Raw genomic sequence first — 25638 nt, 5'->3', positions numbered from 1 at the left:
TCTTTTGTTTTCTTTTATTGATGCTTGAATTCATTGCTAAGATTTATTATTATTTAAAAAATCCATAATACTATAATAGGATTTAATCTATGATTCTATTAATCAGAAATAAAACATATTGGACAATACTTTATTACGTAAGAAAAGGACCAATATTTAGCCACTTCCGCACATGCAGTGGTAGTCGTGCAAAAAAGTGCAGCGCCCGCCAGCCCGCTGATAAATGCGTACGCGGCAAACAATGCGAATTACACAACTGCCACCGTCAAATCACTCGTGTTGAGTGATGAGTGTTTCATCCCTCCACGGGGCATCTTCAGGAGTTACGTTACACCAATTAGTGCCAAACACAGAGTCTGACTAGGACGTCGCTGGCTGGCGGTGCACTTTGTTGCGCGACTACTAATTCATGTGTGGTAGTGGCTAAATATTGGTCCTTTTCTTACTTAGGATGGACGTCCGCAAGGTAACACCTGATTCCATTAAATATACTTTATTACTTTCAAAGTTGTTATGATGGCTCGAATTAGCCTAGTAAAAGTTAGAGTTCTAATCATAAAATTAACTATTTGGTAGCTGATACATCCCCTATAATAATATCTATCAAGTAGATATAGAAAGGCATCAAATACCGCGGTATACAAACCAACTTTAATCATACTAAAAGAATTCAAAGTCCCTATTTTAACTATGATAGGTGGAAGGAAATTAAAAAAAAACATTAAATACTGATGTAAAGATCAACAACAAAATACGGTTCATAATTACAGTCAGTAATCTCTAATAATATATTAATCTTGCATACCGCAGTAACAGGTGCGTTTACATTCCACCTTAATATACATACGATATATTAATTGGTAATGAAACATATTTTGTTTCTTAAATGTTAAGGTGAAGACAGCAACTATCCGGCATGCGAGCTAAACGCACAAGGACCAGCTGCTCGCGGATGGCGAAGCGCTGGAGCTCCACCTCACGAGCTACTCCTGCGGCTCTCCAGCGTCACCAGCGTCCACAAGCTCCAACTGCTGGCGCACCATCAACTAATACGTATGTTTGAAGTTGCAAGTAAAATTAAATGGATTTTTCGACATAAAATACATTTTTATGAATATCATTTGGTACAATGTTTTGTATTAAAAGCGGAAAGTTGAGTAACCACTCAAAATGAAAAACAATATTGAACAGTTGTCCACTACGCAACATATATATATGATATAAATTCGATTTTAGTATTTTTAATTACTTTTTAGGGTAATGGCAGGTCTTCTTCCTTGTATATATCATAAATTATGAGTTTTACAGTAATATGTGTGCTTTTGTTCTTCCAGAATTGATGAATAGCTTCTCAAACATTATTCCCAAAATATTAAATCATATGACCTTGGCGGCCAATTTAATACCTTGGTAGAATTTATTTTGGGAGTATTTTCGTAAGATTTTTTTTTTAATTCTATGTTTAATATTTGTCTGCAAGCCTAACCACGAGTCGTTAGCAATAAAATCTATGAATATGCCGCTACATTCTGTTATAATCCTATTAAGTAAGATTATATGTACGCTAACTAATTGCTTTTAGCCTTAGTGACAGTGTTTTGTAACAGCATTACTTACCGGTTCTGAAAATCCGATTTAGTGTTTTTGTATGACAAGGACATAGAAATTTACTGCAACTTTTAAAAAAGAAGAAAAAAATAAAAAACGGTATTAAAAATTTATTTATTGAAAAAATAATATAGAAGCTATTTTTTACAAATTATGCAACTTAAGGAATAGCATAATGAACAAGTGTAAAAATTAATTTAAAAATCTTTTTTTCTATCGATGTCTTTCGAAATTGGTCTTCCGGCTTGCCTGACTCTTTGTCTGGCACTGACTACACAGAAAAAAATAATTTCGCTCTTAATCTGTTACTTATACCTATCACGAATCTAGATTTAGTATACACGCGCGGTACTAGCTTGAACCCCATATTTTAAATTATAAATATATGACAGTCTATTATAATATGTCTGTTACAAATAAAACGATGTTATTGTAGTCACATAACAATTCGAAAGTATGCCTTGAACTGTTCACTTTTAAACTCGAAAGTCTACGATCAATGATGTACAACCTACGATGAAGTATGGTGCATTAACGTGGTGTCTTTTTTCCGGCCTTATTGGCAAGTTCAAAGTTGCTAAAAGAACCACGAGGGAGGGCTATATATTCGGGATTTTGAATTAGGAACGAAGAGATCGGTAGACGAACCAATGTAATCAACATAGCCCAGCGGATGGGCTAGTTGAAGTGTGGCATAGTAATACATGTTTTTCTATATAATCTAGTTGTAGTATTTTGTACATTTATGGTGAAGTTGGGCTTCTGATTTTGGCAGCCGCCTGCGTGGAGGTGCTGGTGTCTGGTGGTTTGGTGACGGAGGGAGCAGCCACGCCATGCGGCGCCACATACACCAGCGTCGGGCGGGTCACCCTCGCAAAGCCCACGCCTCAAGCTCGCACAAGAGAGCTAAGGTAACGTAAATATATATATTTTTTTATTTTATAATTTCAGATCATCAGAGAATGAATCATATGTTTAAAGTACTGTCTCCAAAGCTACCTAAATTAAGACCGTTGTGCGGTAAATTCTTGAATCTGAAAGTACGGTCTGAAACCCATGTTACGAATTTCATGTCATATTGATATGAATGAATTGATTAATTTTATACTTCAGGCCACAGCTACAATTTTAATATTTAGGAATAGTGAACCTAAGGATTTGGTTTATTTGATTAGTCCGTCGTGTATTTTCTTTTCATCACACTTGTTCTCGATGATGATCATAAAATTAAAAAATATTAAAAAAATCATTATAAGCATGTCACAAAATTACCTTGATGATAAGTCTTGAACTACCGGAATGTACGACTTCTATGTCGACGATGAAGAATTAAACAAAATCTAGAATACTTGTTACTCTTGGTACAACCAATGAGATTAGATCAGCTTAGCCGGACTAACTTACACCGAAATATTCGAACCACGGGAGCAGGAATAGAAGCAGAACTCTTTAACTGAATAAAGTGAGGGTCTGTTGTGTAAAGTAAGCCATTACTGTTAAATATGTACAATATTTTTGTTTGAATCAGGTACAACAAAGTTTTTTCCACTTGAATCTATAGGGGCGCATTAGAAACCCTATAGCCATGAATTTTAAGCAGAAGTATGCTGATATAGGAGCTCAATTTGATTCTAATTTCTATCAAAGTGGACATTTCTGACATTGTAATGGAGTACACATGTGATTACTTGATTCAATGCGGATAATAACACTTAAATAATTAAACTAACAATAAAAAGCCTAAAAGAAACATCAAAACAATAATAAAAATAAAAATTTTACATAACCAGTATTTTTTTCTGAAAGATGTAGCCCGGTCAAGAGAAGTATTAAGGTCAAGTGGCTTCAACTTTTGTAGGTGGAAGTAAGCCTTGTCGAGGTAAAAGTGTGCCCAAGATATTAAGATACCTTAAAAAAACATTTACATTTCAGTTGCGCATTCATTCTAGGCATGCAAAGCTCTGTTCTTTCTAGAATTTCGTGACAATTAGTGGAGCGGTTAATAGCGCCGGATAAAGCAGCGGGCAAACCGGTCGACGAACAGGGCCGTATTTTGAGAGACGCCGATTAAAAAAAAAATTAAACCATATTTTTTTAGATGTTAAAACTTAAAATTGATTATTGTAATTATTGATGTTGTCTCGATTCGTGACGTATCCAATTGTACCAACTTAATAATTATGATAATAACTTAATAATCATGTAACTGATGGCCATTGGAGCCCAAAAGTTCTCCAGAGGCGACCACTAGATTGACCGACGACTTAGGGAAAGATCACGGGAAGTGTCTGGATGCAAGGAGCGCAAGACCGGTCACAGCGGCGATATTTGGGACTTTTTTTTTTTTTTTATTTGATTTTGGAGACCCATACCTTGCAGTGAACGACCATCGGCTGAAAACAAAAAAAAAAGAAATAACTATAATGAAATTTCTTTGCTACGAATTTCAAATAATTTAATTTAATTTTCTGTAATTGACTTTTTAATTAAATATCATAAAAATAAATCATGTTTATCACACGTATGCAATATGAACAGTATAACTAATTTTAAAAGTTTTTGCTTCTTCATTGGTCGAAGTTCAAATGCGCATTACGCTATTCAACGTTTTGCATCACTTGTATATAAAAAAACGGTTGTATTATTTTTTGAATTAATTAATATTTCACACAGATACTTACTTTTTTTTCCATTTTAAACTTTTTTAATTTGCAATAAATATTACATATGGATAAAATATACAAATAATAATATTATTTATTCTTGTATGTAAGTGCGCTAAAAATCCTAGAATCACTCCTGGTGACTTGTTAATGAGTTATAAGCACAATATTTTTCTAAATTGAGACAATGAATTTATTGGAAAAATATTAACTCTGTCCTGATATGAACTTCTGCTATTTACTCAACGAGTTAAAATGCCAGATGCCTAATAAATATATGCTGGATATAATCAGTTCGTTACAAACAACCTACGTGACATAAGTTTCACAGGAATGATGTAAAAGTTTTTCTGGTCGTAACAGCTTGCTATAGGAAGCCTTCTTATATGAACGTTACCCCTTATTGTTATATTGATTTAAATATACTGTCGATGGACTGACGGACTGAAGTAATTTGTCTAAACAGGACATCTTTCAATAGGGATATTCATCATTTTTTACCCTGATGACAAGTAAATTGCCAGTCAGTCACATGGGTTATCTTCAGCACGTAAACTGAACCAACCACTTCGTGTACACTAACAGGGGTCAAAAACCATAGTAAGAACAGTATATTTTCTGTACAGCAATTTAGTTCTTATGATAAAAAAACCTCTATGTTTCCACCTTATAAAACTAAAGAAGTAGAAAGTAATATATCATTAGTTGAAATTTCAAAACGGGATCTTGTACCATGTATATACACCACAGATCTGCTGCATTGCCGGAACCAACCATCGCGCGATTCGTGAAACTCCGTCTGTCAGGCCCGCACCCGCCGGCGAACGATAACGATCAGGTATTATCGAAACTTCACTTGTTTTTACGTTCAAAAATGCTTTTAATGAAATTATAAATCAATATTGTAACAGTTTACGAATACATATTCTCACAGATTAGACAATCGATGACATAGACATCACGCGGAAAAGATGCCTCCTGTTTCACCGTCTTTCTCATTCGCACACGCTATCTCTGGCGCTAAAACATATTTTCGTATAAATCAAAATAAAACAATTTCCTGTGCGAAGTAGCTCCATAGTCACTCGTAGTTACCTCGCAAATTTAGTCAACATATATAAATAGATGTTTTATTTATGACTATTCCATACAAAGAAATATAATAGTAATCTTAAGCCGGCCATCATGATAGATAAAGTTTACACAAAATTAACATCTAATTTTTAATACCACTTTTCGTATTTATATAATGCATCGAAGTTTGCTATCTGAAGTTGATAATATCCGTGGTCGTTATATAATACAAATAAATAATCATCTTCACAATAATTTGAAAATGAATATGCTGGAGATTTCTCTACGAGATCTAATCAGAACATAGCTTAATAATTTGCGGTTAATAAAAAGTTTGGGAAGGCCACATAGCGCGCCGAGTAGATGGCCGTTGGAGCCTATGGTTCTGGAGTAAAGACTTGGGATAGTCAAACGGAACGTATGATGTCCACCAAGGTGAACAGATGACCTTGTTTAGGTCGTCAGAAGACGCTGGATTCAGATCACTACCAACAGGTATTAGTGGAAACATGCTAATAAAATATATTGTTACTGCCTTTTAAGTTTTTTTACAGACTTGCTCATCGTCGCGAGGCAATATCTGTAAACATTTTATCTCAACAGGTAGCATTGATGGCAGTTAACGTCCTCGGTGTGGAAGTGGACGACGCCGGGCAGGCAACACCGCCGATCCCCAAATCCGAGCCAACCTATTCCCCCTACGACGACCTGGCGTTCGTTATGTACGTCGACAATGAGATCGCCGACCTGGTGAGAGTTCTCGACGAAAAGAAAAAGAATGCCGTCTCTGGTGAGTTATCCTTGATTACGAATTAATACCTATGTCTTTATAATTTAAATATAATAAAAAGATTAGTGAGTACCGATTACAATACTGCAGAGCCATAGTCGAAAACGTGATCAAAAGAAACAGTACCAAAAAATAAAATAGGTCGGGTAGGAATGGAATAACAGGGGGAAATAAAAATAAAGTTTATAACATAAATTGTACACAAAACATGAAGATTTTAATAAAAAAAAATATATAAAAAATAACAATAATGTAATATTTTTAATATCTGGTTGTGAAAAAATGCGGTAACGTTTATGAAATAAGGAAATAAATAGCACATTAAAAATATAAAGCACTGTCCAAAACCAAATAAGGGTGTACAAAAAAAACTAAACCTGTCGAATTCCCTGCAGCATTATACCTTCTGTCGGACCTCAACAGATACAATATATCACTCTGATTTGGTCCCGTTTTTAAAAACTACACTAGGACCAGGTTGACCATGTCAAATGAAACTGCTTAAAGTATTAAAATCCTTTCAAGATAGATTAATTCACTTTAATATTTAAACATTAAAACCGTATTGAAAAATATTTTTTCATTTATTTGTATGCATTAAAAATTCGTTTTCTTTATTTCAATTAAATATCAATATTTATCGTAGATTTCACTAGCTTAATACTTGCTTCTTTAAAGGTAATCGTAATATCATTTCAAATATATTTCAAACCAATTTTTTGTTTAATAAATAAAAAATTAAAAATAATGTTCATGTTTGTCATTGGCAGAGGAACGTTTTGAGTACGCCCGTCGTTTGAAGTCCGCGGCAGCAGCTTTGGCAGCGGCCGGTATACGGATCGGTCGCTGGAGGCTGCGCAAGAGGACTGCAGCGGCTAGAGATGACTTCGAGCTGGCGCGGCGGATGAGGGACAGAATAGCCGACGCACTCACAGGAGTTAAGGAGGACCCGCAACTGTGTCGACTCTTCGAAGAGGACGGTGTGAGTGTAACTGCTAATGAAACTTTTTTATTTCATTTTAAGTTCTCCAAAAAAGTTTTTATGTGTGTACAAGTTGACAGTAATGAAAGAAGTAAGTATGCAGGCGGGCTTAGGAACGCAGTGAGGCGTTATAGTACGCAGAGGACACTGCTGTCCATCCTTTGGAAGGTTATTTGTGAGTTGCCACAATCCTATACAATGAACACAAAGTGTAAATTATTTATTAAACTATCCCGGGAATTGAATCTCCGATCTACAATCTCAAGTCTCAGTTCTTTACCGCTGGTCTAAGACTGCTCATTTAAATACTTAATAGTTGATTATTATTCTTTAAATATCTATTAATTAACTAATGATTATTATCAGAATGATATGCATCATTTTAAACTGTATACGTTATGCATATTTTATTTGTGTTACACATTTTATGGGTGCTAAATAATCACAATGTCAGTGTTGTGATAAACCAGCCAGTTAAGACAAGATAATAGAATTCATGTTTAAAGGAGATGAAAGTACATGTGTTGTTTTATTTATAAATACAATTTGCTCTTTGGCATTTACCCTTCAACACCCATCATTGAGAGTTATTGTCTTAGACGCTATATGTATTTATTTATCTACTCTTTCCTGTACATCAATAAACATAACATACAAAGAAATTACACAAATCTTTTTAATCGCAAAATCTTTTATCCTGTCTTATTTAATTTACTTGACAATTTATATTTTTACAGCCGGACTCCCGTAACGATTCGTCGATGCCTCAAGCGTACGACTTCTCCCACCATCTGTCGCCGTCGGTGGTGGCCGGTACGCTCAGCGTGGACATACCATCGCCCGTTCCGCCCATAGACAACGAAGGTGATCCACCGCTACAAGCGTTCGTAAACGGCGTGGAAGATGACGAAGACAATAATGTTCCTAGTGTATGTAACTAACATTCTAAAACACTTTTAAGTATCGAAAATCTTAAGAATAGAAATAAGTTCTCTACTGGATAGAATAAAAGACTATTGTGTGAAACATGGTTGTTCTATTCGGAGCCCTATTACGAAATGCTTGTATTATAATATTGTGGAAAGTTATGCTCCTGTTAAACTTCAGCCATTTTCCAAAGTTCATCGTCTGTCGACAAGACGATTATTTTGGTATCGGTCGAAAGCACGCTAACAAGCGGCTGATAAAACATGAACCAAATAGCAGCAACATATTTATAAAGTTCAAAGTTTCTTATGAGACCCGGATTACTCTTGATATCTCCCTGTTGCTAGACACCACTTAGGTAATGTGTTTTAGTATGGATGTTCACTATCGTAACTGAAATGACACGCTGTTTGAATTAAACCGTTTGTTTGTTTCATATGATAAATTACATCGCTATTTATACATATGTCCGAAAAATATTGTCCGATTATGTATTATTTATGTATTTATGTCCGATTATATATCATTTGTATATTAAATGTTCGATTATCATACAGCATTTTGTGGCAACGTTTATCAAAGCACGGTGTCCAGAAGCATTATTGAAGTCACATGTATTTGCACTGCCAACAAAATAGAATCGAGAGAAATTATATGATACTATCTTTTGCGAACAATAAATATATATGCTGCAACACTGAAGTGACACATGCAGGCCACATAGCGTACGGAACACATGGCCGATGGGGCCTTAGATTCTAAACTGAAAAACACAGATAGGCAAGCTCAGTGTGTGATGTCCACCCCGAAATCTGTGAGGAGGCCATGTGGAGCGGTGGACGTCCTGTGGTTGTTGTGATGATCACGTATCTTGCTATTTTATTTACAGTCTCCAGCAAAAGTTGTTCAAGAGGAAGTACAGTTGCAAATCGCACAACCACCTCCGCCACCAGTAGAAGATAAGGTAGAAATTCAGAAGAGAGAAGAAGAAGAATTGAGAAAAGAGACTGATAGCCCCCGTAGAAGCATAACCCCTAACGCAGCTAATGGTAAATCTAAATAAATATATATTTTTGATTGCATTAGGACCACAGAAGTTATTTATGAACATTTAGACAATACACTGTGGAAAGTATCGGAGCGTAATTTTTTCCTTTATAGTATTTACTCAAATGTTATTTTACAGATTTTTAATGTTTTATTGTTAAAATAATTTATATCCTAATAGTTTTTTTAGCTTTTAATAACTGAAAATCATTTATTTGCGTAATACTTAATTTTTCACTATATTTATAACGATATAAGATACATATCTGTTCTGTTGTGTATATTTTTAATATCAACCAGTAATATTGTGTTGTACTTTTTGGAGATATAATATACGTTAAAATATTATAGTAAATCTGTTACCAGTGATGACTTACAGCATTGAATCGTGGTTTCTCACTGTGGCCGATTAGCAAGTTCAGAGTCGAAAATCGAGCCATTAGGAGGGCTATGCTCAATGAGATATTATGGAATCAGAAATAAGGAGATCCATAAACAAAAGAGAGTAACAGACATAGCTCGGCGAATTGGTAGCTTGAAGAAGCAGAAGGCAGGCCACATAGCGCGCAGAACGGATGTCTTCTGGGATCACATGGTGGATCGACAACCGTGTTAAAGTAATCCGAGAGAGTTATGCCTAGTAGTTGATGTCCTATGGCTGAATTGTTGATGATGAGGCCAGCGGCCGTCCGTTCTGCGTACCTTGTGGTCTGGTGCCGATTATTTTCGGTTCGTCTAGGGATCTCCTTATTACGGATCCGCGAGTCTCTATGGGAGACAAATTACGAGTTTGTAACACAAAACGTAAACAACAAAAATAAATATTTGTGTGATAAATACTTGCAAGATAAATAAAACAATAAATAAGATAAATAAAACAAAAGGAATGAAAGAGTTGAAATTAAAAGCACATAAAAATATAAAGGTACATAAAAAGTCTAAGTCTAGTATTTTTTACATAGGGTCATCTAGTTAAATTAATATTATAATCGGTATACAATCATTTACAGTGACCACGTCGCGAGAAGAATGCTAGAAGAGTCCAATTTCATAGAAACTAGAATCAGATTGAACTGCACTATAATTGTGACCTACAAGTTAATTCTAAGAGTTTTATAAACACGCCTGATCTAAGAAGAACTCATAACAGACTGGAACTGGTTTTTTATGGTCACTTATTCAACATCCTTAATACAATACACCAATAACTTGCTTTGCGTCGTTACGTTTTGCGTTGTTTTCAAGTTGCGGCGCTGCTTAACTAGCACTAAATTCCACTGTGCGTCGTTAGATTTTTAAGGTTGCGTTGTTTTGGATACGGGTCATTAATTTTTTTTAATTTTCTATTTTTAAAAGATGGCAACATTTTTGTTTCTAATTGCAGCTAGAGAGTCTAATTTTAAAGGTATATAGGAGACCGAAATAAATGAATTGATAATCATGCACAATCAAGAATTCTCGAATTAAGAACTATGCAACTGGAATTGAAATTTACTAATGAAGAAGATGACAGTGGCCGTTCAATAGAAATATCCAAAGAACAAAATTAAACCTCCAAACAAATTTTCAAAGCGATGTGTTTGGTTGATGAAGCTATGGAGATTTTTCTGAAAGACGATCCTGCCAGCGGAAGGATTTTTAAAGTGTCCCAGGCGGTAGCTACGAATATCAATTGCTAAGAGGAAATTAATTTTATTTTAAAAAAAGCTGTTCAGCAAACTTTATTATCTATTCTTTGTGAAAGTAAGCCGGCTTACGACAACAGCCACAATGAATTCATCAGACAGTGATTAATTTTAATTTTATTTTTCAAAAATTAATTGAATAGTTTATATTGTTTTAATTAAAATATTTTTTTTAAATTTTTGTACATTACTTTATTCAATTTCATTTTAAAAAAGTAGTATTTTCGTAACCTATTTACGATCTTAACATGATTTGCTAAAAGAAAATCTTAATTCACTTGCGTCGTTTTAATTTGCGTTGTGTTTTTTGGAAAGTTACCACTACGTAAAGAGAGATATTGGTGTATGTAGCGCAATTAATTCTCAAGCTTTATTATTACACTTTCTTTCACATTATAACAGAATACGTATGCATTATTAAATTTCATTTCGCATCATCATCTGTGTTAGAATCATGTTAATATTTTCTCCTTTTATATATAGGTACGTTGGTGAGGCGAAGAAATAAAAGCGCAGGTCCAAGATCTACTTTTGAGGCATACGAAGAACGTTTATTACCAGCGTTAAGGCAGTAAGTGAATTTACATTACTTTCTGGCTAATTGTGTAATAGACGTCACGTAAAATAGTAGGTGATTTTTCTTATTAATGTCACACTTGTTTATATCTCTACAACTGATCTGCGAAGACCTTTTAACTCGCATGTAGTTTTATAAACGCCCAATGCTAGGCATAGGCTTTTCCCAAGGATATCTATGGAAGGACTAAAAGCAACGTCTCAAAGATACGTTTTGATTAAATAAATTAAATAATGTACGGGGAAAATACATCATACACATATGTATATATTTTGTCTTTAAAACAGAAGTTTACTTAAAATCTTAGGATTAATGGTCTTATGTGTACGCCGTGAGAAAAATGCCAAAATAAGTCAATTTCACAGAAAGTAGAATCAGATTAATCTTTTATAATCTTCGTCGTCGTTTCAGCCTATAGACCACTGCAAGACAAGTGTCCCCCAAAGATATTTAAAGGGTTATATACCATAATCGCCACGCTTGGTAGGCGGATTGGTAATCGCAGTGTAGTATATTGGTGCGACGAAACCTGTGCTACTCATCCTGTGGAAACTTATTTGTTAACAGTGGCAATAAATGCACAACTAAAATATTAATGCACAAAGTGTAAATTATATAAAATTATATTCTGGAAATTGAACCTGCGATCTACGATCGTAAGTCACAGTCCCCAACCGTTGGACTACCACCGCTCACTTGCAATGATTGATCATAATTTTTACCGTTACTTAATGTTATATTTCAACTTTTAATAAAGTAGCAGGTGTATCTAGATGTTATTTAACTTACTTTGGAACATTATGTGATAATCGACAATTATGTTCCTAAAATCAAAACTCGAGATTTCGGAAAATTTCTTCATATTTTCGTAAAACTAAGCATAGTAGTCAATAGAAAATTTCCAATTAAATATTTCGATAAAGATCCTAAAATCATATGTCAGTAATCAGTCAGTATAAGTCAGTAATATACTATGGACTTAAAAAAGTTATCACTCTGAAGTACGTATTATATTCCTAATGCAAGAGTCACAATCTGCCAGTGTCCTCATTGCTTAGCAACGGGTGGAATAATTAATGTCACCTCGAGAAAACCTAGGCGTCTTCAAATCACTCCAAACCCGGTAACAATGTCAATGGACGTTGTCAACAACAACGATCAACGTTAAAAAAGAAACAACGACGGCGTACTTAACAACAAAAGTAAAGGCTCAGTCCACGTCAAGTGTTTCTCATAGTTCGCACACGAACGAGTTCCTGCGGGAGGCGCGGGAAGGACGGGAGGGTCGGGAGGAGGAGGGCAGCGCCGGGAGTGCTCCGCCGCGACAGACTCACCGCCTCACGGAGCGCGAACGCAAGCACGCCGCTCTGCCCATTCTTATTTTTGGATATCCTTTGGTAAGATTTTCGGAACTTTTCACACCACCGCAGCAGTATTTTTTTTTCTTTTTAAAAATGCGTGTGTCGGTTCTTTGACCGACTTTACTTAATGAATTTCTATTTAAATAAATTAAAATAGATACGTTTTAGATGGAATCTTTATCTAAAATTTAAATTATTTATATATACATTACCCACCCACTTGTACTTCTGCATTTAAATGTATAGTTCAGTTATAATCAAACTTTGTTAAGCTTCATTTAAAAAAACCAACTGTTGAATTTTTACTTGAGTTCCGGTTTATCTTAGCAGATCAGCATTTTGAGCCGGCGGTAGATTGCTACGTAAACTTTTTAGCTTGATAATGTTAAAATAATTAATGGCTCTTAACAGCGCTAAAATGCCTACTTGAATAAAGACATTTAAATTTAATTCAAAATCAAAAACATTAAAATTATAGTAGTTTTAAATTACGAGTTTTTGAAGTTTGCACAGCGATGTCATAACGCGAATTGATAGAGCAAGTAAGGTTATTTACGAGACAGCTAGGTTACATTTTTTGTGGATAGTGTAATATAAAAATAATATTTCATGTAAGCATGATTCCCTTTAATACCAACGCTTATTTATGTTAATAAAAGTATTAAATAATATTATACAACTGTATGCTATTATTTTTAGTTAAGTTAAAATCAAAGTCGTTCAATTAAAACACAATTTTTTCTTAATTTTGATTATTTTTTTAACTGATGACTCCTTTGGTTATCACCATGAAAGACCTATTCAATAATAACATTACTTACTGAAAATAAATTTTTATAGGTTGAAAAATTCTACTCGAAGAATTACTTAGATAAAGAAGAGGGTCTTGCCCGCTTGCGTGCGGAACTGACGGCTCCATCTAACGGCAGTAGTAAGACATCTCCAAACAAGACTGCCCGCGCTGCCGCTATCCTCCTACAGAGGGCGTTACGCGACAAAGTGTTCTCCGTTTACAGCCAGGCTAATGAAGTTGTTATTACATTGTTTAAAGAATTTGTTCCGGACAGGTAAAAATTTTAATATTACTATATACAACAGAAATTTTTTTTTTTTTTGTAAATTGAACAGATAAACACTAATTTCACTACAATGATGGTATCTTTTATTTGAGCCTATCTGGAGAGATGTTTTAGTAGCGCCTAGCGTAGAACTAAGACAAGAATTAGTAAGTTTCAGGACGCACAATATAGACTGTTTAAGTCGCTATCAGTCGGTTCTATTGGGACTCTTTACAGCAGTGGGCGTCCGGCGGCTGAAATGGTAATGACGTTGATGAAGATGAAGGCGGCCTAATTAGTACATATAAGCTCAAATCGAAAAAATCTTTTGGCTTTATTTTAATCTGCTTTTGTTAATCTTGTTTTTAATATGGCGTGATAAGGACAATGTTACTCCTGTAACTTGCATCTTACGGAAAATTAATTCATAAAGAAATTTAGTTAAATATTTCATGAAGGACATATAACTACATTTATTTCTTATATTAAGTGAGAATATATATTGATATTTGAAAGTGTGAACTTAGCGATCAGCTAGTATTTCTAGTACTGTAGATTTTACGTCGCACAAGACTTTAATATGCCCCAATACTATATTGCTTTTGTCTCGTACTGCAATATTATCTATTTTTTAAAAGGAAATATTTGTGAAGCACTGCTTTAATATGCGATTTCGTGCGACCATCACTATATTGTATGTCCCCCTAGTGGGAGGGCCGATCCACACCGCGTCTATTGACTCATGCTCGTGCTGAAACACACCTTTCGGCGCCAACGGCCGTCGATTGCACGAGCCTTGTGCCCCGCCCATTTCATACGTCTTCAGTAATTCTTCGAGCTACACTGACGATCTTAGCTCTTCTGTGGATCTCCTCATTTATGATTCGATCGCGCAGCTAAGCTTCTAGTATAGCCCCTCCATTGGTCTCTGGTTGATCGTGAGCCATATATTACAAATCAAAACAAAAATGAAATTGTTATTCAATTTTAGAAAGTTGTAAATTCAGGATGCGTCTGATGTTGTTCTTCCAGAGTATGCGCTGCAGAAGTAGGCCGCTGCATAGACAAATTACTACCGGAGCTTTTGCGCGCGTGCGGTGACCCCGCGCCCAGAATGCACTCGACAGCGCAACACACAGTGCTTACCGTCGCCGAATGTCCGCAAGTGAGGTATGATTTCATTCTCTATTTTAATTTCAACTCCTTCAATTGATCCACAAAGCTGGACAATCTCTCTACCTTGCGCCATTCTCTATACTGTTGAAGACGAGTCCATCAATGGCGCCGTCTTTATTTCGAATTACTTGTACCAAATTGTTCTGTTTAAAATGGTATAGGGGGGAGTTGAAAGCTTTAGAAATATATAGGTCTGAATCCTAATAGAAGTAAAACACTGGTGTGGTAAATAAACAGCGTGGCTGTTCTCTCTTCGCTGTGCTATTGCATACAGTGTGAATAATTACAAATTTAAAAGGTTAAATATAAGTTGATACAGGTCATTTGCTGTCAATAAATGAACGGCACACCCAAATCAAAACTCAACGGTTTCAGAAATATTAGTAACATTGATAATGAGGTAAAATATATTGTTTCTAAAAATCGGATTACTACGTACTAAAATTAATTATTATATCTGTCTCTCTGTCCCTATATTGCCAGAAATTATTTACCTGTCACTTTCTAATAAAAAAATTAAATTAATGAACAATATTTTACAGATCGTTTTAGATAGGCTGATTGGATATGGGTGTAAAAGCCTTAAAGCTTTTTGAAAAACAAACGAGCTTTACCTACGTCTTTAAAGCTTCTACACCTATAACCAATCACCCTGTATAAATACTAGTTTGATAGCTAAACCGTTAGTCCAATTTTTATTCTTTAAAAATTATATTTTAAGTTATAAATTTCTTTTAATGCAAGCTATAACTTTGATTGTTTATTTTTAACTATCTAATAAACATCTAAGTTTAAATATCTAATAAAAAACCTAACATGATTGAATATTATGAAAACTATTGATACACCTAAAATTAATAAATATAAATACAAATTCCAGGAGTCTGCATATAATACCACAGCAGTTGGTAAGGCCTGTGGCAGCTTCCATGCATCCGCGTCTGGCCCTATCCCGTCTTCAGATCTTAGAGCAGCTGATATTAAGCCACGGCATCTCTACTGACAAGAACAGGTAAGATATCATAACCTTAACAGCAAACCATATCCTTGAAAAAAATACATGAGCCTTACAGTAGTCGCATATCTACAACCGCTGACATATGGTCTATGTATATCTTATATGTAATGATCATCCACCTTTCAGCCATAGGAAGTTCTCTGCACATAAGCCTACTCCATAAATTCCCAATAAGATCGAAAGGAAGCGACATGCATCCAGTGTTTTCCGACGATCTTAACAAGATTATCTCTCCACATTGTTGGTGGAACTTTCTACGCTGCGCTTGCTAGCCCATAGTGTCCATTCGAGAAAATAAAGGCTCTGGCGGCTGGAACAAATTCTGCGCACTATATTGCCAACCCACTGTCACTTGCCAATCCCCTTGGCTATGCCAATTACTTTTGTTAGTAGACGGATCTCCTCTCCATAGATAAATCCCGAGCATAGCTCTCTCCATGGCTCATTGAGCGAATCTGAGCTTGTCTATGGAGCTAAGAGTGAGAGGCCATATTTCGGAGCCATCAATCATCACTGGTAACACACATTGGTAACAGATTTTCCTCTTAAGGCACTGAGGAATATCGGATGAGAATATGTTTCGTAATTTCTATCCAGTCGAGTTGGAATATATGCCTAGTATGAAAATATACGCGTGTATTGAAACGAATGAATGAATTCTTTAATTTTTTTCTAGTTATTGTCTATGGTGTACAATAAAGTGTAAATAAATAAATAAAGAAATACATATTTCTGCGATTGCGGCGAGGAACTTCACACAAAAGAATTTAGATTAAGTATAGCCCGCGCTTTTAGATCAAATCCAGTAGTGGCTTCCCAAACTTTCAGTAACACATTTCAGTCTCTTTCCACGAAATCACTTGCACAAAAAATATCCAGCAAGTGAGAGGAAAGATTAACAAGTTGCACATCAGTATTTACTACTGATTAGTCGGATGGTCCTGTTCCAGTCTCATCAGAATTCTTTATCCACTATTATTTTAACAATAAGAAAATACTACCAAAACGTGTCGCGTTTTTTATAAATCAGGAGTCCTTAAATTTTTAAAGCATTGCAATCATGTCACTATCTAAAATATGGCTATAAATCTTCGAACAAAATAACACCTAAATAAAGTCAAAAGTAAATAAACTTTTAAAAAAATACATTAACTGAAAAGGACTGCTTCTTCCGAACTATTAAGAACTAATTTATAACTTTATCTTGTATTTTAAGTGTTTTACTCGAACTAAACCTCTCATAAAAGAGGATTTTCTAATAACACAACAGTTTCCCTGGTATCTAAGCAATTGACTTAATTTACATGAGAAAAAGAAATTGTGTAACTTATTAGGGGACACCCGGATTTGAACCGGGGGCCTATCGATCTGCAGTCGATTGCTCTGCCACTGAGCTATATCCCCGTTGAGAATAATTAATAAAATAAATCACTGTAGCAGAGTAATGACATCATTTATTATAAATCGTAATACATTCGATAGCGCTGCCTTTAATACTAGCGTAGGCGATTTATCTATCGCGGCTAGCTGAGTCACACTGACCGATACGTGCTAAATAAGTCTTTCATTTACGGCATTAAAACTATAAAATAATAACCATATGAAATTTGCTTCTTACACTAAATTAAAACAAATATTGTTATTGAGCTGTGGTAGCTCAACGGTAGAGGACTTGGACTCGCGATAGTAGGTCGCGGGTACTATTCCCGAAATACAGTCTTATGTATAATTCACACTTCATACATTAATTATATAAGGTTGCTACTGCTCACAAACTAATCTCCAGAGGATGGGACAGCAGCGTCGTCTGCGTACCATAATACCAGATTTCGATCGCCAACCCGCATGCCAAGCGTGGCAGTAATAATGACTCCATAAATATTTTTTGGGGGAGGCCAATGTTTCGCAGGAAACGATGAAATATTGTTAAGTAAAAAATATGTCTGCGTCATCATTATGAGCTAAAATCTACATATCAGTTTTAAGCAGAAAAAAGTCACTGTATTGATTGTATACGAGTATTAGATTGATAATTAAATAAAACTCTAAAATGCTTACTATACAAGATGATAGTTTATTGGTGTAAAAGCTTTATAAGGATGTATTCATAGCTTATTTACTGTCAATTAATGTATAGTACAACCTATCTAAAGTTCATTGCAAGGCATAGGTCTGTCCCAAAGATTGCCACGATGACTGGTCTTGCACTGACCGCATCTGACGACCATACCACGTCTACCAGCTCGTCGTGGTCGTGGAGAACTTTTTAGTCCCAACGACCTTCGCTTGCTTTATACGTACAACATACTGTAAATTCACAGTGGTCTCACTGTCCGTCGACTGGCGGAATGTGGCGCTGCTGGTGCCCAGCATGCAGCAGGGTCAGTTCGAGCGGCGGCTGAGAGGATCTTGCTTGCCGCCTACAATCGCTCACCAAGAGTAGTAAGAGCCCAACTACCGCCCGACGACGCCGTCACACGTCGCAACCTGATCTACAGACATCTCTTTCAGCAGTTCGACAGAATTGATATGCAGGTAAATGTCACCAGTATATCCTCCCAGCTTTATTTCATGTTTATTAGTAAGCTGTTGTTTCCGAGGAATCCTGCCTTTGAGTGACATAGAGCTAATTAGCAAATAAGGTTGAATTTAATGTATGTATACCATCAAAAAAACGTAATAACAGATAATACAATATGTACATGTAAGCTTTTTGCTCAATTTACTGCTCTTAGCTCTGTTCGGTCCCAAGCGTCCAAATAATGTGTGGGCTAACGTGTGAATAACCACTACAATTGCACCTTTCTCGGAAACGTTCCGGAAGTACAACCCTGTACTAATACGAGTACTCCGGACCGCCCTAAGTGATCCTTGTCATTGATCGCCATCTTGAATTTTTAAAATTGTTACAGTATTTTGTAAGCGATAAAGTTATTATAAGTTGATCTTTGATCTTCCTAACTTCATCCACCAGCTATTTCCATCGATTACGCTACATTTCTTGATATGTTAAAACTTTAGTGAAGAATAACGTTTGCAGGAAAAGTGGGTAATTTAATTTTGGGAATCGTATTGAGTTGAGGGATTGGATTGGAGGCAGTTATCATTATTTCAGCCGTAGGATGTCAACCTCACCTATTATAATAGGACAGGTTGAAAATATTCATCATTTAGCGCTTCTAAGAGACTAGGTATTGTAGGTATATATTCTACGCTGTGCTTGCCAGTCTGTGGTCTTCTCTCGAAAACCTAGACACTGCTAGCACAGCTTCAAATAAAAGCACGTTTTATCTAGTAAACGGTAGGTTAATGAGACATAATAACTTGTGTCATATGTATCAGATACAGTAAATACTATGTCTGTGCCCAACACAGGCATGTACAAGATTTTATATTTCGAAACTCAGAAGACCACTATAATGTTATAGACAGGTCTTGGCTGTTATGCTTTACACTCCAATCTTTTTCTTTGAAAGATTAGTACTAGGAAATAGCGATGGACCTCTGTCCTACTTACATTTTTAATTCAATTGTGAGTGTATCTCAAATTCTACGGTATATAATGTATAGATCACTTGTCAGCAAAAGTTTTAGACCTATTTCCAACGATATATCCTATATAAATTGATCACTCTGATATATGTTACATTAATTTACTTTTTTTAAAGCGACAAGTCAATAATTTCTGGTAGTACAAAGTCTTCAGGGGTAGATAGCAAGCAATAATTAATTTTAAAATATTGTAATACTAATTTCAAAAAGCTTTTTTATTACTCGTTAATTATCAAAATGTTACTTATTTTTGTAATCTATTTTTTTTGTATAGAGTGTACCATACAATAATTGATAGCAGATGAGCTATACATTTACCCCTTTAAAGTTTAAGTTATATTTATTTTTGTTATTTATAGAAAATGTTGAATCAAGCACCCACCGAAGAACAACTCCTTAACGGCGCTGACCAGTCGATGGCGGACCTCAGTCACGAAACCGCTAGCGTCACACAATCCACGCGGTCTGGTACCACCGCCTCCGGGATGACATCATCGCTCATGACGTCATCAATTGGTGCCACCTCTTCCTACAGCCTCAAGTCAAGTGCCAGTGGCGCCACTCTCGCTCCGTCCAGTTTAAGCGGCAGTTTCACGACGTCAAGAACAAAGAGTAGTTTGAAGAAATCACCAACAAAAAAGTATACACCTAGTCGTACAGTAAAGGACTTTTCAAATTACCCGGGTTATAACAAGTTAAGGTTGGATAGCGCTGTTAGTCCTAAACACTCTCCGAGATCTTCAGCTGTTGGCAATGAAAAGGTACCTGTATTTCTTTTATTCATCTGTGTTTCTTAGTTTTCAGTAAGGTAATATATATTTATTAAATAAGTAATGAAGTCTAAAATATTTTTAGAATTCATTTTCTATATAAAAATCGTGATCTCATTTATTTTCAATTAATCATGCATATAATTACATATGTGAATTTAACAAAATAATACACTGCGTTTGTCGATCTATAGTCTTCTCTCTACAACGATCCCAGCTGCCAATACCGAATATAGTAAAAAGGTATTCATTCAATATGAAAATATTGAATATTACTTCATATGGATGTAACTAATAAATTTTAAAAAAAAAAACATTTTTTTGGGTCTACTTGCTTGCCAGACCTTAACAAAGCAGTTAACATTCAAACATGACAAAAAAGAATTTATTTATTTGATGAATACAATTTTGTGTAAAATTCAGAACAAATTATCGCTGGGGTCTTAAAATTCTAGAATAGTGACGACAAGAGCAGCATAACATATCCGCCCACGAGGGGGCAGAAAACTTTGTTAAGGTCCTCGTTCCTTGAAGAACCTCGTTCCAGAAGATGCTTGTTGCAGACCGCTTCGAACTGTCCCTATTTAAAGTCTCTATTGGAGGCATATGTCCAGCAGTGAAGGTTTTGCAGTTATAATGACGACTATGATGATAAAGTTTTACAAGCGCTCATAGTCGATCCAATAAAGAATCCGTTTTTTATTACATATCAATTTGAATTGGCTTACCTGTTCAGAGCATATTTTGCACTCGCATGTATAACAGTAATGTTTGATTACAAAATCACATCTGATTGATTGCAAGCTTGTAGACATGAAAAAATTGTGAATAGATAAGATTAGAGATTGGTTTTACTTATAAAAATTTGAATGTATAGCTTATTTGCCGTCAATTAAAAATCAAAAGTTTTAGAAATAATAAATTTAGTAATGATAAATAAGAAAATGCGTTTTCAAATTATAGATTACTACATATTAAAATACTTAAAAGACTTTGTTTTGAAGCTATGATTGTAACATATTTCAGAGAGATCAATTTACATAAAAATTGGTGTTAAAACTTAAAAACTTTTTGCTTACAAATGTTATACATTCACCCCTTTAAAACTTTTGCAACTATAACCAACATGTATACGATTTTAACCAGGTACACTTTCAAGAGAATCAAACTGATGAAGTTATATACCGTCGAACAAACCGCAACGCCGAGAACCGTCACTCCATGATTCACTACGACCACGATCCTTCCAAACCAGAGCTAAAGGAACGCCCTATCACCGTATATGAGCCCCTGCACATAGACTATAGAGATTCACCAACCATTGGGTCCCCGAAGACCAACAAAAATGACCGAAGTCTCGACTCACTACCAATGGATTCCCCACAAATGTCCAGAAACGATATGAGATCCGATTCAGACTGCAGAAGTTTGGACTCTCCAAAGATCAAAGCGGAGTTCTTTAGAGACACCGGACTAGATTCACCAAAGTTAGTAGCCGGGTTAAGAAATTTACATTTGGAAGAAAGCAGTCAGATGGATGAAAGTGGTTATTATAGTCCAGGTAAATATATTAATCGAAAAGAAAAAAGAAAAGTAAATAACGGTATGAAAACGGATTGTTTCCTTCTAACCCGTTTGCATATTTCGAAGCAACACGTGATCACATTTAAACAATTTCGTTACTAAGCCTAGTGGTTAAATACTCTGACAAGGGAATATAGTTCTATAAATTCTATTTTTAAAGGAAGAAGACAGCAAATTGCCAACAACGATACACAATTCGAAGGATACGAAGCCATAGGGATGGACGTCAGTAATGAAACAACACCGGAACCCGTCTGCAAGTTAGTATAATTGGATACTTGACAAATAACTTCCTTTCAAAACCTCTTCATTTGTCCGCTAATTAAAAATGGGTGGTGCTTTCTTCATTATATACGGGGTAGTTGGTTACAGTTGTAAAAGCTTTTAAAGAATGAATGTATAGCTCATTTGCTGTGAATACGGTATTGTGCACGCTATTTAAAATCAATGGCTTTTACACATTAAAATTAGTTATTATATTTCAATAATTTATTGACCTTTGGCATCATGGCAAAAAATAAGTTTATGTAACATGTTTCTTTTTTAAATACAAAGCGATCAGTACTTTGTACAAGCTGATTGTAAATAGACGTGAAAGTTTTACAGTCGCATTATTTTTAATGACAAATTGCTGCAGGTGCATACCTTTTAAAGCACTACACCCATAACCAATCACTATCTATTAAACATTATTGTTATAGAACATGATATTTCCTTTCTTAGTTTTTATAGCCTGTTTTTGCAGGGACAACAAAAGAGTTAAGCTAACCTCTTACTCAGGTATAATTCCCCAGTATTCTGTAATGCCACTTGCCAAAACTACAAGAACGACTTAACATATTAATTTAGTTAAAATGGCGGTGGCCTTGTGTTACTTAAAGTTGCAGAATTAGTTATCATAAATTGAAATTTAAAGTATATTTTACAAGCTGGTATTTACATGCATTTTTGAAACATTAATTATTTTGAACATTGTAAAGAGTCCCAGAGAAAGCTAAGGCCGACTCGGAATGCTGAGCCGATCAGAAACTCAACTGTTGCTCTTTTTAAATAAAATATAAGAATGTTTAATATAACTAAATCCGTAATTATCCACTGCCAAAACCTTGTTAAGGTTGTTAAAGGAGGACTTTGTACATCCTTTTCAAAAAGCCACCTCTCCGGTTGCGGAAGAAAATCTAATGTTTCAATTTATAGCTATACATGTACGGAAGAGTACATTGAGAAATCAGAAGATTAACAAAAGCTTCATGCATGTATTAGGAGGAACAGGATTAATGGAACATATGTTTTATGCGTTCGCAGTACAACATGCACGTGGTGTGGTCGACGCGTGCGCTCGACAGCGCTTGAAGCACACTACTGGCGACGTTGCGTACTTCTTGCTCGCTGTCCTCACTGCCACCTGGCTCTGGAAGCTAGAGGACTACACGCACACCTATTAGGTAAGCACTCATATCCATATTATCATCATCATTTCAACCGAAAGACGTCTATTGTAATAAAGAAAAAAAACGACAAGCTATAAACTTTGATAAATATACATCTGTTATACAAATAAATAACTAAACCTCTAATAAAATAAAATAGACTGTGATACATTGTTATGGATATGCCTATACTGTGATAATTGAGGAGAAGGTGAAAGGCGATGCAAAGAAGTAAATTTTGAATAAATGAGAATATTAAATTATGATATATATGTTGGAAGAGTGAATGAGTGATTATGTGAAGACATGAAGAAGAGACAGAAAATAAAAGACACGATAAAAATTAATTAAAAATGTAAGTCCCTTTCCACAATACACTGGGCACAAGACGCCCCTAAAAACGCGGGCCATTAAAATAGCCGTAAGACGTCCACTGCTACAGGTCTCCCCCGTAAATTTTCAATAAGATAGGTTGGAAGCCGCATCCAGTATTTTACGACGAACTTAACAGGGTCGCATATCCATTTTATGGGTGGACCTCCTACGCTACGCTTTCTGATGCTATGGCCTACAGAATTTTGAAGTCTCAGTGGACATCTGCAACATGACAATCCGCGAATATTTGCTTACAAAATACATTTTTACAGAAGAGTGTTCTCTCAGCGAAGGCCTTTGGAAACCGTGCCAGAAGTGTGGAGCAGCGTTACGTGCTGACGAAAGCGAATATCACGTTAATTGCATCCGTGAGTAATTATTATCTCATAGTCCATACAAATACTATTAAAAAATCCTGCTGTAGTGTGAAATTTTTTAAAGCGATTATTAAGCTTGGATTACTCTAACTACCGTATTAAAAACTTTATTAGAGTGATGAACTAGTCTGAATTTGTTTTGAACTCGGAATTATAATTATATTGTAAGTGTATTTTATGTACGTGTGTATGAGGATTTATGGAGACGGTGGACAATTTGTTTTTTGTATATTTATAATTCTTTGGGTAACTCGTAGGAACTGTTTAATTTGTTAAATGTTGGTGTAATGGCGAACCCTAATTACGCTTTTACAAATTTATTGCCTCCAACTGTAACCTACAATGTTCCCACGGGACGATTTTTAGTACAAAAACTGTCTGACAGTCAGTGGTTTACATAAATATTACTATCCTTTACTAGACAGAAAATAAAACATTTAAAAAGTGATATAAGACAAATCATTTAGTCAAACTTGTTATCTTTTCAGCGTTGGGCATGGATGAATGGAAATGTCCGTATTGTCTGACAAACGTACTGGCGCGAGACCTGCCCTGGCAGCGCCATCTGATGCAGTGCCCGAGAAACCCACGACTCACACCGACTTAGCACAGATATGTTTGTTAATATTGTTTAAATTAAAACAAAAACTTCTTTTTAATTTAGCAGTTTAATAACTTTATAATGCTAGTTTTAATTTTTAATTATTAGTTAATGGTTAAAAATTTTAAGGTTTTCTGTCAATAATTATAAATACTTTTGTGGTTTATTAAATCATATGGGTAATAGGTTTTCGTGATATTTTTTCTGAATTATAATTTTAACGTGAAAATCGGTTTAAATTATATTATGATACATTTTTGTAACTGTTATTTACACATTGTTTTTTTGTAGATGGTAGAATTTTAGTAGTTTCTATGTTGTTATTATATTTAATAATTTTTAATGGCATGCACATCAAAGTATAATAATTCCAAAAAGTTATAAAACGCTTTAGATCAAGCTATGATATTAATTGCAATTATCTTTTTTAATGATGAACAATTCTGATTAATTGTGATTTTTTTTGTCATTTGAAACATGGTATCACCGAATTATGCAACGTTGACGCTGTTTGTTATTTCTAAAATCTCAACAATAAAACTATGCATGTGTCTTTTAACACGTTAGCTGCCATAGAAGAAATATATTTTTTTTTAGAAAAACTTTTTAATGACATTTGGTGTGGAATGTTAAGATATGAAAATATATCTAACTTAAAGTGAAATCGGTTCGATAGTTTTCAAAATATTTTCAAAAAACCTGACGAGGTCACCGGTGACCTACGTGGCGCTGTGAAGCGAAAATATGTAAAAACGTTACGAAGGCGCCGGAGTGACCGCAACTCCGGTCACCCTCTCCTGGCTGCATATTCGTCGCCATTAAGAAAAACTGTTAAATTATAAAAAATTAGGAATCGAAGTTATTTTAAATACAGCTGTTGTAAGTGGACGGATTATGTACACTGAAAATAAAAAAGTTAGAGAAAGTATAGTAGAGTATAGAATGCAGTTAATAGAGTACCTGGTAGATTCAGGAATGGATAG

General features: G+C 35.1%; 1 protein-coding gene and 1 non-coding gene across 2 annotated transcripts in view; one reads left to right on the top strand and one right to left on the bottom strand.

The window, feature by feature from the left end:
* The window catches only part of LOC137925753 (centrosomal protein of 104 kDa), a 33224-nt gene extending 8563 nt beyond the window's left edge, over positions 1 to 24661 (top strand). Inside the window, exons 2-20 of the mRNA XM_068769222.1 lie at positions 895 to 1053; positions 2384 to 2519; positions 5022 to 5109; positions 5949 to 6135; positions 6906 to 7117; positions 7855 to 8046; positions 8934 to 9093; positions 11260 to 11347; positions 12591 to 12750; positions 13555 to 13781; positions 14805 to 14942; positions 15829 to 15960; positions 18288 to 18501; positions 19878 to 20279; positions 21435 to 21849; positions 22033 to 22132; positions 23178 to 23317; positions 23950 to 24045; positions 24543 to 24661. Coding sequence (XP_068625323.1) covers positions 895 to 1053; positions 2384 to 2519; positions 5022 to 5109; positions 5949 to 6135; positions 6906 to 7117; positions 7855 to 8046; positions 8934 to 9093; positions 11260 to 11347; positions 12591 to 12750; positions 13555 to 13781; positions 14805 to 14942; positions 15829 to 15960; positions 18288 to 18501; positions 19878 to 20279; positions 21435 to 21849; positions 22033 to 22132; positions 23178 to 23317; positions 23950 to 24045; positions 24543 to 24661 — 3365 coding nt within the window. The remainder of the gene's footprint in view (positions 1 to 894; positions 1054 to 2383; positions 2520 to 5021; positions 5110 to 5948; positions 6136 to 6905; positions 7118 to 7854; positions 8047 to 8933; positions 9094 to 11259; positions 11348 to 12590; positions 12751 to 13554; positions 13782 to 14804; positions 14943 to 15828; positions 15961 to 18287; positions 18502 to 19877; positions 20280 to 21434; positions 21850 to 22032; positions 22133 to 23177; positions 23318 to 23949; positions 24046 to 24542) is intronic.
* TRNAC-GCA (transfer RNA cysteine (anticodon GCA)) lies at positions 17299 to 17370 on the bottom strand. Its single transcript has one exon. It is a non-coding gene; the product is annotated as a tRNA-Cys (tRNA).
* Positions 24662 to 25638: the final 977 nt, after the last annotated feature.

This window comes from Battus philenor, unplaced genomic scaffold, assembly GCF_028537555.1.
Source record: "Battus philenor isolate CCGP_79_NKW_IND1 unplaced genomic scaffold, ilBatPhil1.0.hap1 SCAF_27, whole genome shotgun sequence".
Classification (NCBI taxonomy): domain Eukaryota; kingdom Metazoa; phylum Arthropoda; class Insecta; order Lepidoptera; family Papilionidae; genus Battus; species Battus philenor.
This window is presented reverse-complemented; position numbering and strand designations above follow the sequence as displayed.